The 14748-nt window shown below is 45.5% G+C and overlaps 1 protein-coding gene across 2 annotated transcripts in view; it reads right to left on the reverse strand.

Moving 5' to 3' along the window:
* gldc (glycine dehydrogenase (decarboxylating)) overlaps nucleotides 1-14748 on the reverse strand; it is a 175215-nt gene that overhangs the window by 114888 nt on the left and 45579 nt on the right. For both annotated transcript variants that reach the window (XM_043715133.2, XM_043715152.2), the window contains 3 exons: nucleotides 13159-13323; nucleotides 12143-12220; nucleotides 6489-6636 (listed from right to left, as the gene is read on the reverse strand). In XM_043715133.2, coding sequence (XP_043571068.1) covers nucleotides 6489-6636; nucleotides 12143-12220; nucleotides 13159-13323 — 391 coding nt within the window. The remainder of the gene's footprint in view (nucleotides 1-6488; nucleotides 6637-12142; nucleotides 12221-13158; nucleotides 13324-14748) is intronic.

A 14748-nucleotide genomic window follows, 5' to 3' on the forward strand; every position in this document is an offset into this window, starting at 1 on the left:
AGGCAGCATCCAGGGAACAGGAGATTCGACGTTTCGGGCACAGGCCCTTCTTCAGGAATGAGCAGAGAGTGTTCAGCAGGAGAAGATAAAAGGTAGGGAGGAGGGACTTGGAGGAGGGGCGTTGGAAATGTGATAGGTGGAAAGAGGTCAAGGTGAGGGTGATAGGTCGGAGTAGGATGGAGGCGGAGAGGTCAAGAAGAAGACTGCAGGTCAGGAAGGCGGTGCCGGGCTGGAGGGATTCGGCTGAGACAAGGTGGGGGGAGGGGGGATGAAGAAACTGGTGAAGTCCAAGTTCATCCCCTGTGGTTGGAGGGTTCCCAGTCGGAAGATAAGACGCTCCTCCTCCGACCGTCGCGTTGTTGTGGTTTGGCGGTGGATGAGTCCAATGACCTGCATATCCTCGGTGGAGTGGGAGGGGGAGTTGAAATGCTGTGCTACAGGGTGGTTGGGTTGGTTCGTTCGGGTGGCCCAGAGGTGCTCTCTGAATCGCTCCGCAAGTAGGCGGCCTGTCTCCCCAATATAGAGGAGGCCACACCGGCTGCAGCGGATGCAGTAGATGATGTGGGTGGAGGTGCAGGTGAATCTGTGGCGGATATGGAAGTTTCCTTTGGGGCCTTGGAGAGAAGTGAGGGGGGAGGTGTGGGCGCAAGTGTTGCACCTCCTGCAGTTGCAAGGGAAGGTGCCGGGAGTGGAGGTTGGGTCGGTGGGGGGTGTGGATCTGACAAGGGAGTCGCGGAGGGAGTGGTCTCTACGGAAAGCTGATAGGGGAGGGGAGGGAAATATATCCTTGGTGCTGGGGTCTGTTTGGAGGTGGCGGAAGTGACGGCGGATGATGCGCTGTACATGGAGATTGGTGGGGTGGTAGGTGAGGACCAGTGGGGTTCTGTCCTGGTGGCGGTTGGAGGGGCGGGGCTCAAGGGCGGAGGAGCGGGAAGTGGAGGAGATGCGGTGGAGGGCACCGTCGACCACGTCGGGGGGGAAATTGCGGTCCTTGAAGAAGGAGGCCATCTGTGTTGTACGTATTTTGAACTGGTCCTCCTGGGAGCAGATGCGGCGGAGACGAAGGAATTGGGAGAATGGGATGGCGTTTTTACAGGGGGCAGGATGGGAGGAGGTGTAGTCCAGGTAGCTGTGGGAGTCGGTTGGTTTGTAGTAGATGTCCGTGTTGATTCGGTCGCCTGAGATAGAAACAGAAAGGTCTAGGAAGGGGAGGGAGGAGTCCGAGACTGTCCAGGTGAATTTGAGGTCGGGGTGGAAGGTGTTAGTGTAGTGGATGAACTGTTCAACCTCCTCGTGGGAGCACGAGGTAGCGCCGATACAGTCATCAATGTAGCGAAGGAAAGGATGGGGGGTGGGGCCAGTGTAGTTGCGGAAGATGGATTGTTCCACATACCCTACGAAGAGGCAGGCATAGCTGGGGCCCATGCAGGTGCCCATGGCTACTCCTTTTGTTTGGAGAAAGTGGGAGGATTGGAAAGAAAAGTTGTTCAGGGTGAGGACCAGTTCGGTCAGTCGAAGGAGGGTGTCGGTGGAAGGGTACTGGGTGGTACGGCAGGAAAGGAAGAAGCGGAGTGCTTTGAGTCCTTCGTGATGGGGGATGGAGGTGTACAGGGACTGGATGTCCATGGTGAAGATGAGGCGTTGGGGACCGGGGAAGCGGAAATCCTGGAGGAGGTAGAGGGCGTGGGTGGTGTCACGAACGTAGGTGGGGAGTTCTTGGACTAATGGGGACAGGACCGTGTCGAGGTATGCCGAGATGAGTTCGGTTGGGCAGGAGCAGGCTGAGACGATGGGTCGTCCGGGGCAGTCAGGTTTGTGGATTTTGGGCAGGAGGTAGAAATGGGCGGTGCGGGGTTGTGGGACTATGAGGTTGGAGGCGGTGGATGGGAGGTCCCCTGAGGTGATGAGGTTATGGATGGTCTGGGAGATGATGGTTTGGTGGTGGGGGGTGGGGTCATGGTCAAGGGGACGGTAGGAGGAGGTATCTGCGAGCTGGCGTTTGGCCTCAGCGGTGTAAAGGTCAGTGCGCCAAACTACTACCGCGCCTCCCTTGTCAGCTGGTTTGATGGGGAGGTTGGGGTTGGAACGGAGGGAATGGAGGGCTGCGCGTTCCGAGGGTGAGAGGTTGGAGTGGGTGGGAGGGGTGTGGGAGTTCAGGTAGCGGTTAATATCACGGCGGCAGTTTGCTATGAAGAGGTCGAGGGCAGGTAGGAGGCCAGCACGGGGTGTCCAGGTGGACGGGGTCCCTTTTCTCAAGCCTATTTGTGGTACCCCAATTCTGATGAGTCCAAGACAAAAAATGTTCAATGTCTAGTCTCTTTTTAGCAATGTTTAATATGTTATCCTTACCACCACAGGCTTCCCACAATAAATTTTGATGTGGCTGCTATCGAATGCCTTCTTGAAATCAAAATTAGAGTATGTGTACAGACTCCCCTTTATTCTCAGCATATTACTCCTTCATATAATTTGGAGAAATTGATTACACATGACTTTACCCCCGTCAAAACCAAGTTGACTCTCCTGATTACCTGAAGTTTATTTAAATGCACAGTTATAATCTTTTTAAATGATTGATTCTAACATCTTCCACATCACAAACATCATACTAACTGGCCTATAGTTTCCTCTTGGAAAGAGGTCTATATTTGCTATTTTACACAGTCTGTTGGAATCTTTCAGGAATCCAATGAATTTTGGAAAATTAATATTAATGCATTGATATCTTTTTAAGACCCTGACTCTCATGAGATCTGCTACAGTTTATTATAAACTGCAGACGAATTCTGATCATCATTTTAAGTTCTGTTGGTTAATAGTTTATAATGTTTACATAAACATCTAATCCACTTAATTTTTCCACCCAAGTTCAGAATAACGTTTCATGGTTCAGTCATGGTTTACCTCGGGTTTTATCAATCATCCTGGACGCTATAATTTCTTGTCATGTTTTGATAAGTTCAGAGATAAGTTCTGTTTAAGCAATCTGATTTGTTTTAATATATCCAAATCATGCCTCAGGCATTAAATTTTAAAGCTCTTTCCACATTTTCAGCAATATATTTTGGACAAAAAGAACTACACCTACAAGCACTGCCCCCAGTCATCACAACCTTCCTAATATTTCATGACTCTTTTAGTTTACAGCTCTATGTTTGACATTGAATTTAACTGCCTCCATAATCTCCATGCGTGAAACATCATGCGTTGCTTCATTCCCCCATTCCATGGTAATATTCAGTAAATTATTGATATCATGGAAATTGTTGTCTCGGCATTTTTGAGCGTGTTGACAAAGTTTATTTTTCTTTTAGGAAGGCCTTACTATTAAACATGTGACTGCAATGCAATGCAAAACCTGGCTTTAAAGGAATCGTGTGGGCTAACTGATTACAGGCTATGGATCAGTGGTGCTGGAAGAGCACAGCAATTCAGGCAGCATCCGACGAGCAGCAAAATCGATGTTTCGGGCAAAAGCCCTTCATCAGGATTTATTCCTGATGAAGGGCTTTTGCCCGAAACGTCGATTTTGCTGCTCGTCGGATGCTGCCTGAATTGCTGTGCTCTTCCAGCACCACTGATCCAGAATCTGGTTTCCAACATCTGCAGTCATTGTTTTTACCTGATTACAGGCTATAACAGTTCAGAACAGAATGAACACAATCGAATTGTCAAGCTCTTTAAGGCAGTGAGCACCTTTTCGCTAGAATGAATAAACATGCTACTCATGTTAACAGGAAGATTCCATCCAGACACTTCAGATGCTACAGAGCCTCGAGGTGACCAACACAGTCTGCAATGCTAATTTCGCCAGTGTTTAACACAAGACGCCATCTTGGTAATGGAGCCAGAAGCAGCACAAGCAATTGCTCCACAGATAATTGTTAAGAGGCTGATGAACATTTAAATTTCTTGCTACCACTCATGAAAGAGGCTGCAACGCATTTTAATGGCTAACACTTCAACTAAGTTCAATTCACTTTCCAAATAGTGATCAAGCCAGCAGATTGCACAGTATATTGAGCATTAGGTACCACCATTTTCAACTTTCACGAAAATATAGAAAATAGGAACAGGATTAGACCATTCGGCCCTTTGGGCCTACGCTACCTTTCATTATGATCATGGCTGGTCATCCAAATCAATATCCTGTTCCTGCTTTCCCCCCCATATCCTCTGATCCCTTTAGCGCAAAGTGCTGTATCCAATTCAATCTTGAAATAATAGAATGATTTGGCCTCGATTGCTTTCTGTTGCTGTGAATTCTCAAGAATTTTCTCTGCATCTCAGTCCTAAATGGTATAGATTGTGACCCCTGGTTCTGGAACTCCCCTGTGTCAGGAACATCCTTCCAGCATTTACCCTGTTGAGTCCTGCCAGAATTTTATAGGTTTTCTATGAGATTCCCCCAATGCCAAAGTATATATCGCATGTACTCAAGTAACAGCCAAATTTTTTTGACAACTTTTTCAGGTTAAAAATTTATGGGGTCGACAATTTCATGGATACTATTTTTGAGGGGCTGAAATTCATGCCCATCAATATTCATACCGTATCATTAGCAGAAGCCCAATTGATCACTAAACAAATAAAGAGAAAAATAATGAATTGTATTAGTTCTGAAAACCCGGACTGGAAGACCGGGAGCAGAGTGGAACAACCAACAGACTGGAAAGCCGGGTTGGGATGTGACGGCCAGCACTCTGACTCATAAATGTTGATGTGTTATCTGTGAAGAACTAGGGTCAACCTTTACATGAGCTGTATGGAAAATTCCAGGTTATTTGGCCAAAAATAGGGAGTCGACTTTTACATGAGATCGACTATTATTCAAGTATATACAGTATGTCTGTTTGAGCACCTGTCAGCATATTTAAATTACAGCTGTAGATAAGATCAGATTCCAAATCAACATAAATAAGCAAAATGCTGCAGTTGATGGAAATTTGAAAAAGGACAAAAAGGACTACAGAAACTCAGCTGGTCTGGCAGCGTCTGTGGAAAGAGAAAGAGTTAATATTTCAAATTGATGACGACAATGAAAGGTTATCAATCTGAAACCTTAACTCTGTTTCTCTCTCTGTAGACATGTAGTTGGAAAGGCAAGGACTGATTAGGGATAGTCAACATGGCTTTGTGCGTGGGAAATCACATTTCACAAACTGCACTGAGTTTTTGAAGAAGTAACAAAGAGGATTGATGAGGGCAGAGTGGTAAATGTGATCTATGTGGACTTCAGTAAGGCGTTTGACAAGGTTCCCCATGGGACACTGATTAGCACGGTTAGATCTCACGGAATACAGGGAGAACTAGCCATTTGGATACAGAACTGGCTCAAAAGTAGAAGACAGAGGGTGGTGATGGAGGGTTGTTTTTCAGACTGGAGGCCTGTGACCAGTGGAGTGCCACAAGGATCGGTGTTGGGTCCTCTATTTTTTGTCATTTACATAAATGTTTTGGATGCAAGCATAGGAGGTACAATTAGTAAGTTTGCAGATGACACCAAAATTGGAGGCGTAGTGGACAGCGAAGAGGGTTACCTCAGATTATAACATGATCTTGACCAGATGGGCCAATGGACTGAGAAGTGGCAGATGAAGTTTAATTCAGATAAATGCGAGGTGCTGCATTTTGGGAAAGCAAATCTTAGCAGGACTTATACACTAATGGTAAGGTCCTAGGGAGTGTTGCTGAACAAAGAGACCTTGGAGGGCAGCTTCATAGCTCCTTGAAAGTGGAGTCGCAGGTAGATAGGACAGTGAAGAAGGCGTTTGGTATGTTTTCTTTTATTGGTCAGAGTATTGAATACAGGAGTTGGGAGGTCATGTTGTGGCTGTACAGGACATTGGTTAGGCCACTGTTGGAATATTGCGTGCAATTCTGGTCTTCTTCCTATTGGAAAAATGTTGTGAAATTTGAAAGGGTTCAGAAAGGATTTACAAGGATGTTGCCAGGCTTGGAGGATTTGAGCTATAGGGAGAGGCTGAACAGGCTGGGGCTGTTTTCCCTGGAGCGTCGGAGGCTGAGGGGTGACCTTATAGAGGTTACAAAATTATGAGGGGCATGGATAGGGTAAATAGGCAAAGTCTTTTCCCTGGGGTCGGAGAGTCCAGAGCTTGAGGGCATACGTTTAGGGTGAGCGGGGAAAGATATAAAAGAGACCTAAGGGGCAACTTTTTCACACAGAGGATGGTACCAGTATGGAAAGAGCTGCCAGAGGAAGTGGTGGAGGCTTTTAAGCAACATTTAAGAGGCATTTGGATGAGTACATGAATAAGAAGGGTTTGGAGGGATATGGGCCGGGTGCTGGCAGGTGGGACTAGGTTGGGTTGGGATATCTGTCGGCATGGATGGGTTGGTCTGAAGGGTCTGTTTCCATGCTGTACCCATCTCTATGACTCTATCAGTTTCACCAGCAGTTCTTGTTCTAATTTTAAACACAACAGTGCCCATTCCCCAAACGACTCCCAACATTTTTCCCCACTCACTCCGTTTTGATGTGCGAGGTCAACAAGTTCAGCAAAGTCTTCAACTCTTCCCTCACTATCGGGATACTGGAACAGCACACCACTGATATCTTTCCTGCTGAAATCCATCTCATGGGGCAACTTCAACTCTGTTGTAACTCCTATGTAACTGGAAAAATTAAGAAATAATTATTTGCATGGTGGTTTTAGAAAGACTTGCTGCTCTCAAGCATGCTGTCCAATTTAATACACCATCTAATCTTTGGCCAACAGACATTCAAACACCACCACATGGCAGGAAATCCGGTCTTCTGATGCAATCATGGAGTTATTTTCAAGGGGACTTCTCAAGATGGCGAGGGACAGTGCAATGCAAAATGGTTATGAAATCCAGATCTTAAGACAGCAAGTGAATAACCAATTTTTGAAGGACAGTAGAAACCAAGAAGCAAGAAAGAAAATGGCTACAAGACAGGGATGAGCAGATGGCTAGACGAGATTGCTCTGAAAACGTGGAGCAACACTACAAAGAGATTCGAGGACAGTGGAGTTTCATGAAGATATGAGAAGGGAGTATGCTTCTTTTGCATTAAGGCAGTGTCTTCTAGTTTTTGACCCTTCCATCAATGGAACAGTTTTTCTCTATTTCCTCTGTCCACCCCTGTGATTTTCACCAGCTTGACCAAATCTCCTCTCAAACTTCTCTTCTCAAAGAAAACTACTTCAGTGCCTTCAATCTATGTCAAACTCTCTAATCTTTGCAACCGTTTGTGAGAATCTGTTTTGTACCTTCTCGAATCCTATCACATTCCTCTTAACATCTGGTGCCCACAATTGGACACTCCAGATAACGCAGAATCAATGTTTGGCAAGTTTCATCATACTTTCCTTGTTATTGTATCTAGTACCTATATTTGTAAATATCATCATCCCATGCGGCATTTTAACCAACTGTTGGGCCAACCTCAATTTATACACATATATTCCCAGGTTTCTCTTGTCTTACTCACTGATTACATTACATTACAGTGTAGAAACAGGCCCTTCGGCCCAACAAGTCCACACCGACCCGCCGAAGCGAAACCCACCCATACCCCTACATTTACCCCTTACCTAACACTACGGGCAATTTAGCATGGCCAATTCACCTGACCCTGCACATCTTTTTGGACTGTGGGAGGAAACCGGAGCACCCGGAGGAAACCCACGCAGACACGGGGAGAACGTGCAAACTCCACACAGTCAGTCGCCTGAGGCGGGAATTGAACCCGGGTCTCAGGCGCTGTGAGGCAGCAGTGCTAACCACTGTGCCACCGTGCCGCCCACCACTGTTAACTTTGTTGCAAGTTACTGTCTCTAAAAGTGTTTCACTAGCTCTCTAACCTGGAGGTTTTCAGTTTATCCTTGCATTGATTTATGTGCAAGGCTGGGAACATTTACAATTCTCCAGCCTTCTGGTACAATCTCTGTATCGAAGGAAGATTGTAAGATTATGGGCAGTACCTCTGCAATTTTCACCCTTACTCCCCTCAGCATCATCAAATGAATCCCATTCTGTCTTGGGAATTAATCAACTTTAAGTTCAGCCAACCTTTAATAATATCTCCTCTTTATCAATTTATAGTCAATCTAATATTTCAACTACTTCCTACTTCATTGAGACTTTGACACAATCCTCTTCCTTCGTCAACACCTGTACAGAAGGCTCAATTTGCCACTTAGCCATGCCGTCTATTTTCATCCATAGATTTCACTTTTTGTCTCTAGTTAGCCCCACCTACTCCAAATACCTTTTTACTCCTTATGCGGCCATAGAAGAATTTATATTTCTTTTTCTGTCAGCTGTCAGTCTTTTCACATATTCTGACTGCACGCATCTTATGTCCTATCTGACTTACCCTCAAATTTCCATTTTCAGCCTGTGACTGCTAATATTATTCATTTGACATCAGTCAAATCCACACTTTATTTGCCTCACCTTACTCTGCCTATTTTAACAATCAGAAAACACCAGCACTGGTTGGAACACGTCTTCCCCATGTAGGACTGTAACTTGACTTCAATCAAACCATTTGTGGGCGGCACGGTGGCACAGTGGTTAGCACTGCTGCCTTGCAGCGCCTGAGACCCGGGTTCAATTCCCGTCTCAGGCGAACTGACTGTGTGGAGTTTGCACGTTCTCCCAGTGTCTGCGTGGGTTTCCTCCCACAGTCCAAAGATGTGCAGGTCAGGTGAATTGGCCATGCTAAATTGCCCGTAGTGTTAGGTAAGGGGTAAATGTAGGGGTATGGGTGGGTTGCGCTTCGACGGATCGGTGTGGACTTGTTGGGTCGAAGGGCCTGTTTCCACGCTGTAATGTAATCTAATCTAATCTAAACCATCTCCACTATTAGGAAAGGTGGGTATACAGATGAGGGTACAGTTAATCTAGAAACTTGTACAAAATCAGTTTCCAGCAGTGGTAAGTGAAAAAATGTGGTAGCAGAAATGTAAAGGAAGGATGGCATTGGCTCAGGACTGAAAAAATGTGACGCTATAACATACATTCCAATACGAAAGAAACATTCCAAGAGATAGAATAATGATGCATGGTTAACCAGAAGTTAAACATGATGTGATGTAAACTGTATGAATCAGAAACCTGGTGGTTCTCTATGTGTCAGAATTAATAACTGACATACAAGCATTCCTGTGGACATGGTGTTCTCTTTTTTTTGATGCCAGTCTTCACAGTGAATGAATTTTTGTGCAATGCTAATGATTTTTTTGTTTATTTTGAATGATTTTCGACATAGCAAGGTAAATAATGAGATTTCCTGATTTGTTAGAGGGTTCTGGAACTTGGTTTATTTAAACTTTGAGTTTACAGAGGGAGACCTTTTGTTTCAGTTTTGAGTTTCAAGCAGTCCTCAGTCTAGGATGGCTGTGCGGACCTGTGCTCCTGAGAAGGGATGGGTATATAGTGAATGAGGAGAAAGTGAGGTCTGCAGATGCTGGAGATCAGAGCTGAAAATGTGTTGCTGGAAAAGCGCAGCAGGTCAGGCAGCATCCAGGGAACAGGAGAATCGACGTTTCTCCCAGGAAGAAGGGCTTATGCCCTCCTCCAAGATTTTCATTTCTCCGGCCCCCAATGCCTCATCTTCACCATGGACATTCAGTCCCCGTACACATTGATTCACCATGGCGAAGATCTCCAAGCCCTTTGTTTCTTCCTCTCTCTCACCGTCCCAACCAGCACCCTTCCACTGACAATCACATCCGCCTGGCTGAACTGGTCGTCACCCTCAACAATTTCTCCTTCCATTCCTCCCATGTCCTCCAAACCAAAGGGGTAGCCATGGGCACCTACACTGGACCCAACTATGCCTGCCTCTTTGTCAGATATGTGGAACAGTCCATTCTCCGCAGTTACACCGGCACCACCCCCTACCTTTTCCTCTGCTACATTGATGACTGTATCGCCGGTGCCTCGTGCTCCCATGAGGAGGTTGAACAGTTCAACAACTTCACTAACACCTTTCACCCCGACCTCCAATTCACCTGGACCATCTCAGACACCTCCTCCCCTTCCTGGACCTCTGCATCACCGTCTACGGCAACCGACTAACCACAGACATCTACTACAAGCCCACCGACTCCCACAGCTACCTGGATTACACCTCCTCCTACCCTACCTCCTGTAAAAACGCCATCCCTTATTCCTAATTCCTCTGCTTCTACTGCATCTGTTCCCAAGATGACCAATTCCACCTCAAAGTCCCAGATGGCCTCCGTCTTCCATGATTGCAATTTCCTTTCCCATGTGGTTGACAATGAACTTCAGCACATCTCCTCCACTTCACGCACCACTGTCCTTGAACACCACCTCTCCCAATGCAACAAGGACAGATCCTCCCGGTCCTCACCTTCCACCCCACCAACCTCTGCAAACATCACATCATCCTCCACCACGTCCGTCACCTCCAAACTGACCCCACCAAAGATATATGTCCCTCCCTACCCCTATCAGCGTTCCGGAGAGACCATTCTCTCCGTGACTCCCTGGTCAGATCCATACCCCCACCAGCCCACATCCCACTCCTGGCACCTTTCCCTGCCACCACAGGAAGTGCAAAGTCTGCGCTCACACCAGTCCCCTCACCTCCATCCAAGGCCCCATGAGATCCTTCCACATTTGTCAGAAATTTAGCTGTACCTCTATTAATATCTGCTACTGTATCCATTGCACTCTGTGTAGTCTCCTCTACATTGGGGAGACAGGACATCTTCTTGCGGATTTTCAGAGAACATCTCTGGGACACCTGCACCCACCAACCCCTCCGCCCCGTGGCTGAACATTTCAACTCCCTCTCCCACTCCGTCAAGGACATGCAGGCCCTGGGCCTCCTCCACCGTTACCACCAGATGCCTGGAGGAAGAACACCTCATTTTCTGCTTTGACACCCTGCAACCACACGGGATAAATGTGGATTTCAACAGCTTCTTCATTTCCCCTTCCCCAACACTATCCCCAGTCCCAAGCCTCCACTCGGCACCGTCCTCCAGACCTGTCCATCACCGCCTCCTCTGATCTATTACCTTCTCCCTTACCTTCATCCACCCATCGCTTTCTCAACTATCCACGCTGTACGAGTCTATGACTGTACAAGTTAGAAAAAAAAACACAGATGCTGGAAATCAGAATCAAAACCAGCCATGTCCAGTCCGTTTGCCGCACTCTTGCCCTCATCCTGGGGAAGCACAAACACTGCTACATAGTTCAGAGAAGTGTCCCCTCTATAGTCGAAGTAGTAAACTAATCACCGTAATCTCAGCAAATAAGGAAGCAATCACTTGGCTCCGGGGACTTGGTTTGGTTTAGTTAAGAGAAAGAGTGAGTGTGATAGAATGAGATAAAATTAATAATTTCAAAAAGAAAAACAGGTCAAGGTAGAGCCACAAGGTATCCACACGTAAGGCATTGAATATTGAATGCACAAAACAGTCTCTGTAAATAAGTCATTTTGAATTGTTTTAGATGCTCAGAGCATGCATTCAAATTGAAGTTTTTAACCGGAAACTGCCAATGTGTTACAGAGTGAGGTAAGACAGAGAGAAGCAGATTTGCAGAGAATGGTTCACTGGTGATTTCAAAAAGGTCGAGGACAAAGAGGGAGGAGGCAAAGGTTAAAAAATTTAAGTCTTATCCCTTTTGGCAGGAGAAATATAAAGTAATTCCATTCAGGTGAACTGGGATTCAGACAGTCCATACACTCGTCCTTTGGCAGTCCTTATACCTTACTTAGCAGATGGGTTCTAGCAGCTGGACTTTGCTGGGCAGATTGGTGGAGTGTAGCTTGCTAAGTTCCAAACCAAATCAACTTTAAACAAGGCAGCCTCACAGTGATAATGGACATGTGGAAGTCCACATGGGAAACTGTTGCTTCTTGTTGGGTCCTATTTCTCATTTGGATTTACTTAGCTAGTTATCAAATATAAAATTACAGTACAAGTTTGTCCTTTGAAAGTGACATTTGTTTATAAAAGGAAAGATGGATCTTACGTAGGTTCAATGGGTTTTATAGATAAATACCAATCTACATTTATGAAATATTTCAATTAATCTAGGCTAGGTTCTTTGTCAGGGAAAGGACAGAATAACTTACATAAAATACGCAATTTAAAGATTTACATACTTTGCTCTTGTCTGCACAACAGCTATTGTCTGAGGATGACAACGAGCGTCCACAAAGAATTTTCTTCGCTTATTGTGTCTAACCAAAAAAAAAGAAAAATTATGGAACGTTAAAAGACAGCAATTTTCAGTTTAATAATATTTGGTTTCAACTGTGAGTCATTAAGTGGGAAATGCTCTAAAATAGAAACTCGGAGGTGTTTGGCTTTAACGGAAACTAATTTATTGCTTAATCATAGGCCAACACAGACTAACTTCCATACACTGAGTGAGTCAAATAGTTTGTGGGATGACATGATAGCACTATTACCGATTTATTATGGACCAAACTGCACCCTCCTGTCCCCTGTAAGCTTTTTAGCCTCTTCCTTAAGTGTAATCCTCAGCTGCCCGTTGCCCAATTCCCATTTCCATATGGGGGGCACACATCCTCTATCAAAAGGGTTACGGGGCCTTATTTTCAGCTTGTATTTTTTTAAACTTACTCCCTCGATAAAGTCCTAAAGTCGGGCTACTGCTAACATTAAAGCCGCAAAGCAAGATCAAAGTTAATCCCAATCCTCAATGTTTGATCCTGCCGGCTGCAAAGCAGCTTTCCCTTTTCAAATTCCAGCTACAAAAGCTCCCAATTCTCACTCAAATCCATGTCCAGCCGTTTCTTCACAAATCCTGACAATACCCCGGGGACCTCTATAGATCCTACCCATCATACCTTCCCTTCACAATCCTAACTTCCTGCACTCTCTATAGATCTGTCTCAAATAAAAAGGTCTCCCTTCGAGCCACAGATCAAAATTTATTGCAGGGAAGGTAGAGGTAAGTAAAATCAATTGCAATGGATAAAGTACCTTCACAAAGCAAGCTAAAATTACATTTTTCACTGTCTTAATAGTTCACAGTTGGAACTTCCCCTTTGAAGCCACGCGAATTGCTGGAAGAGATTGACTCATCTTAAAGGAGATGCACTGTTAACAGCTTGAAATTGGGGAATTTCAACAAAAATCAACCAACTCTCACCTGTGGCACAGCTGCATTGCCTCGGCGGCAGCTGTTCCTTCATCCAGTAAAGAGGCATTGGCCACATCCATGCTAGTGAGGTCACACACCATTGTCTGATAGTTGAGCAAACTTTCCAACCTGCCCTGGGAAACTTCAGGCTGATACGGGGTATACTGTGTAACCCTGAAATGGAGATGCAGACAAGGGCTAGTTTGGGCTGTGACATTTGGATCACTTCTCAATCGTTTCCACTGCAAAGACATGTTATTTTCTAACTGACAAACAACTGACCATCTGGCTCATGGATAGTTTGGTTGCTGAACACCTTTTGCGTGGTTCACCAAAACGTGACCAAATATTGTAACAGAGCAAATTTACTGCCACTGATTTACTCTTCAAACACTCTTGACTGGAGGAAACAGAGGGCAAACAAAAGTAGTTTCAGAAAATCTCATGGTCTCAAAAGCTGTAAAACTGATCCAAGGATAAACCATTCTCCCAATTCTAATTCATTTCCTTTATTATCCTAATTTTCCAACCGCTGCTGGGTAAAGGAAGTCTATTCTTTGAGACTTACCCACATTTCAATCATTTGTGCCAGAGACATGTAAGCAGGGATAGCAGGAAGCATTACTGGGACTGCAGTCTTCTGCATGATGCAGGGTGCCACTGAACACACACACGTTGCTTTGTGGATACTGAATGTCAGCAATGAAAGGGATTCCCCTCTCAACATCTAGTGAGTGTCTGTGACCACTGGTGAAACAATATCCAGGTCAATCCCTGATATTCTGGCAACAGTTCTGATGGCTTCATATGCAATGTTGCAGCATCTGCTCACCACCAACTACCCCTCAGCCAGCAGACCAAAGAGTAGCTATTGGGTGACAAGGGCTACATATTGACCCAACGGCTCAGGTGCACAGCTCACAGCCATGTGCATAGCATGGATACAAAAGCCACACTGCCAAACAAAATGTGATCTGGAGGACCAGTGACTTGCTAGAATACTACTCCTGTTTGTATCGTTCGAGACACCGGACAGTACTTAGCACAACGTGGATTGCTGTACACTCCACAACCTCATATTACAGAGGAGTCTTTGTCATCATCCCTGTGGAAAATGCCTGGGAAGCAGAGGCAGGAAGAGGAGGCCACAGCAGTTGAGACATTCACTCGGAGGTGAACCGTCTGTGAAGAATTTCCCCAAGTGCAACACAAGTAATCACAGTCCCATTCACCAATGCTCTCAACATCCCACCCCTGACAGTTTGATCATTGTGGTGATTTTTGTTTTTGCACAAAGTAAACATTCAGAATCGGAATGTACAACTGAAATTGAATATTATTGTGGGCAAAGTCAACATTGGGCACTGTCCAGGTCTCTGCTTTCCACATGTCTTTGCTTTTCTCAGGCTCCTACACATTGCTCTTGGTAGCTTTACCCTGGCTGGTGGACGCCTGTTAACTATTGGGGCAGGAATTGCAGACGGCCTTGGCGGCTGACATCAAGCAGCGTCGGTTCAAGAATGTCCAGCTGTGAACTGTAATTTGTAGCAATGTGTTCCAGCAGGCTGGGATGGCTGACCAACATGCAACAAGGGTGGA

The sequence above is a fragment of the Chiloscyllium plagiosum genome, unplaced genomic scaffold (assembly GCF_037043375.1).
Source record: "Chiloscyllium plagiosum isolate Xiang-an unplaced genomic scaffold, Cpla_swu_hap1 HiC_scaffold_2, whole genome shotgun sequence".
NCBI classification, from domain to species: Eukaryota; Metazoa; Chordata; class Chondrichthyes; order Orectolobiformes; family Hemiscylliidae; genus Chiloscyllium; species Chiloscyllium plagiosum.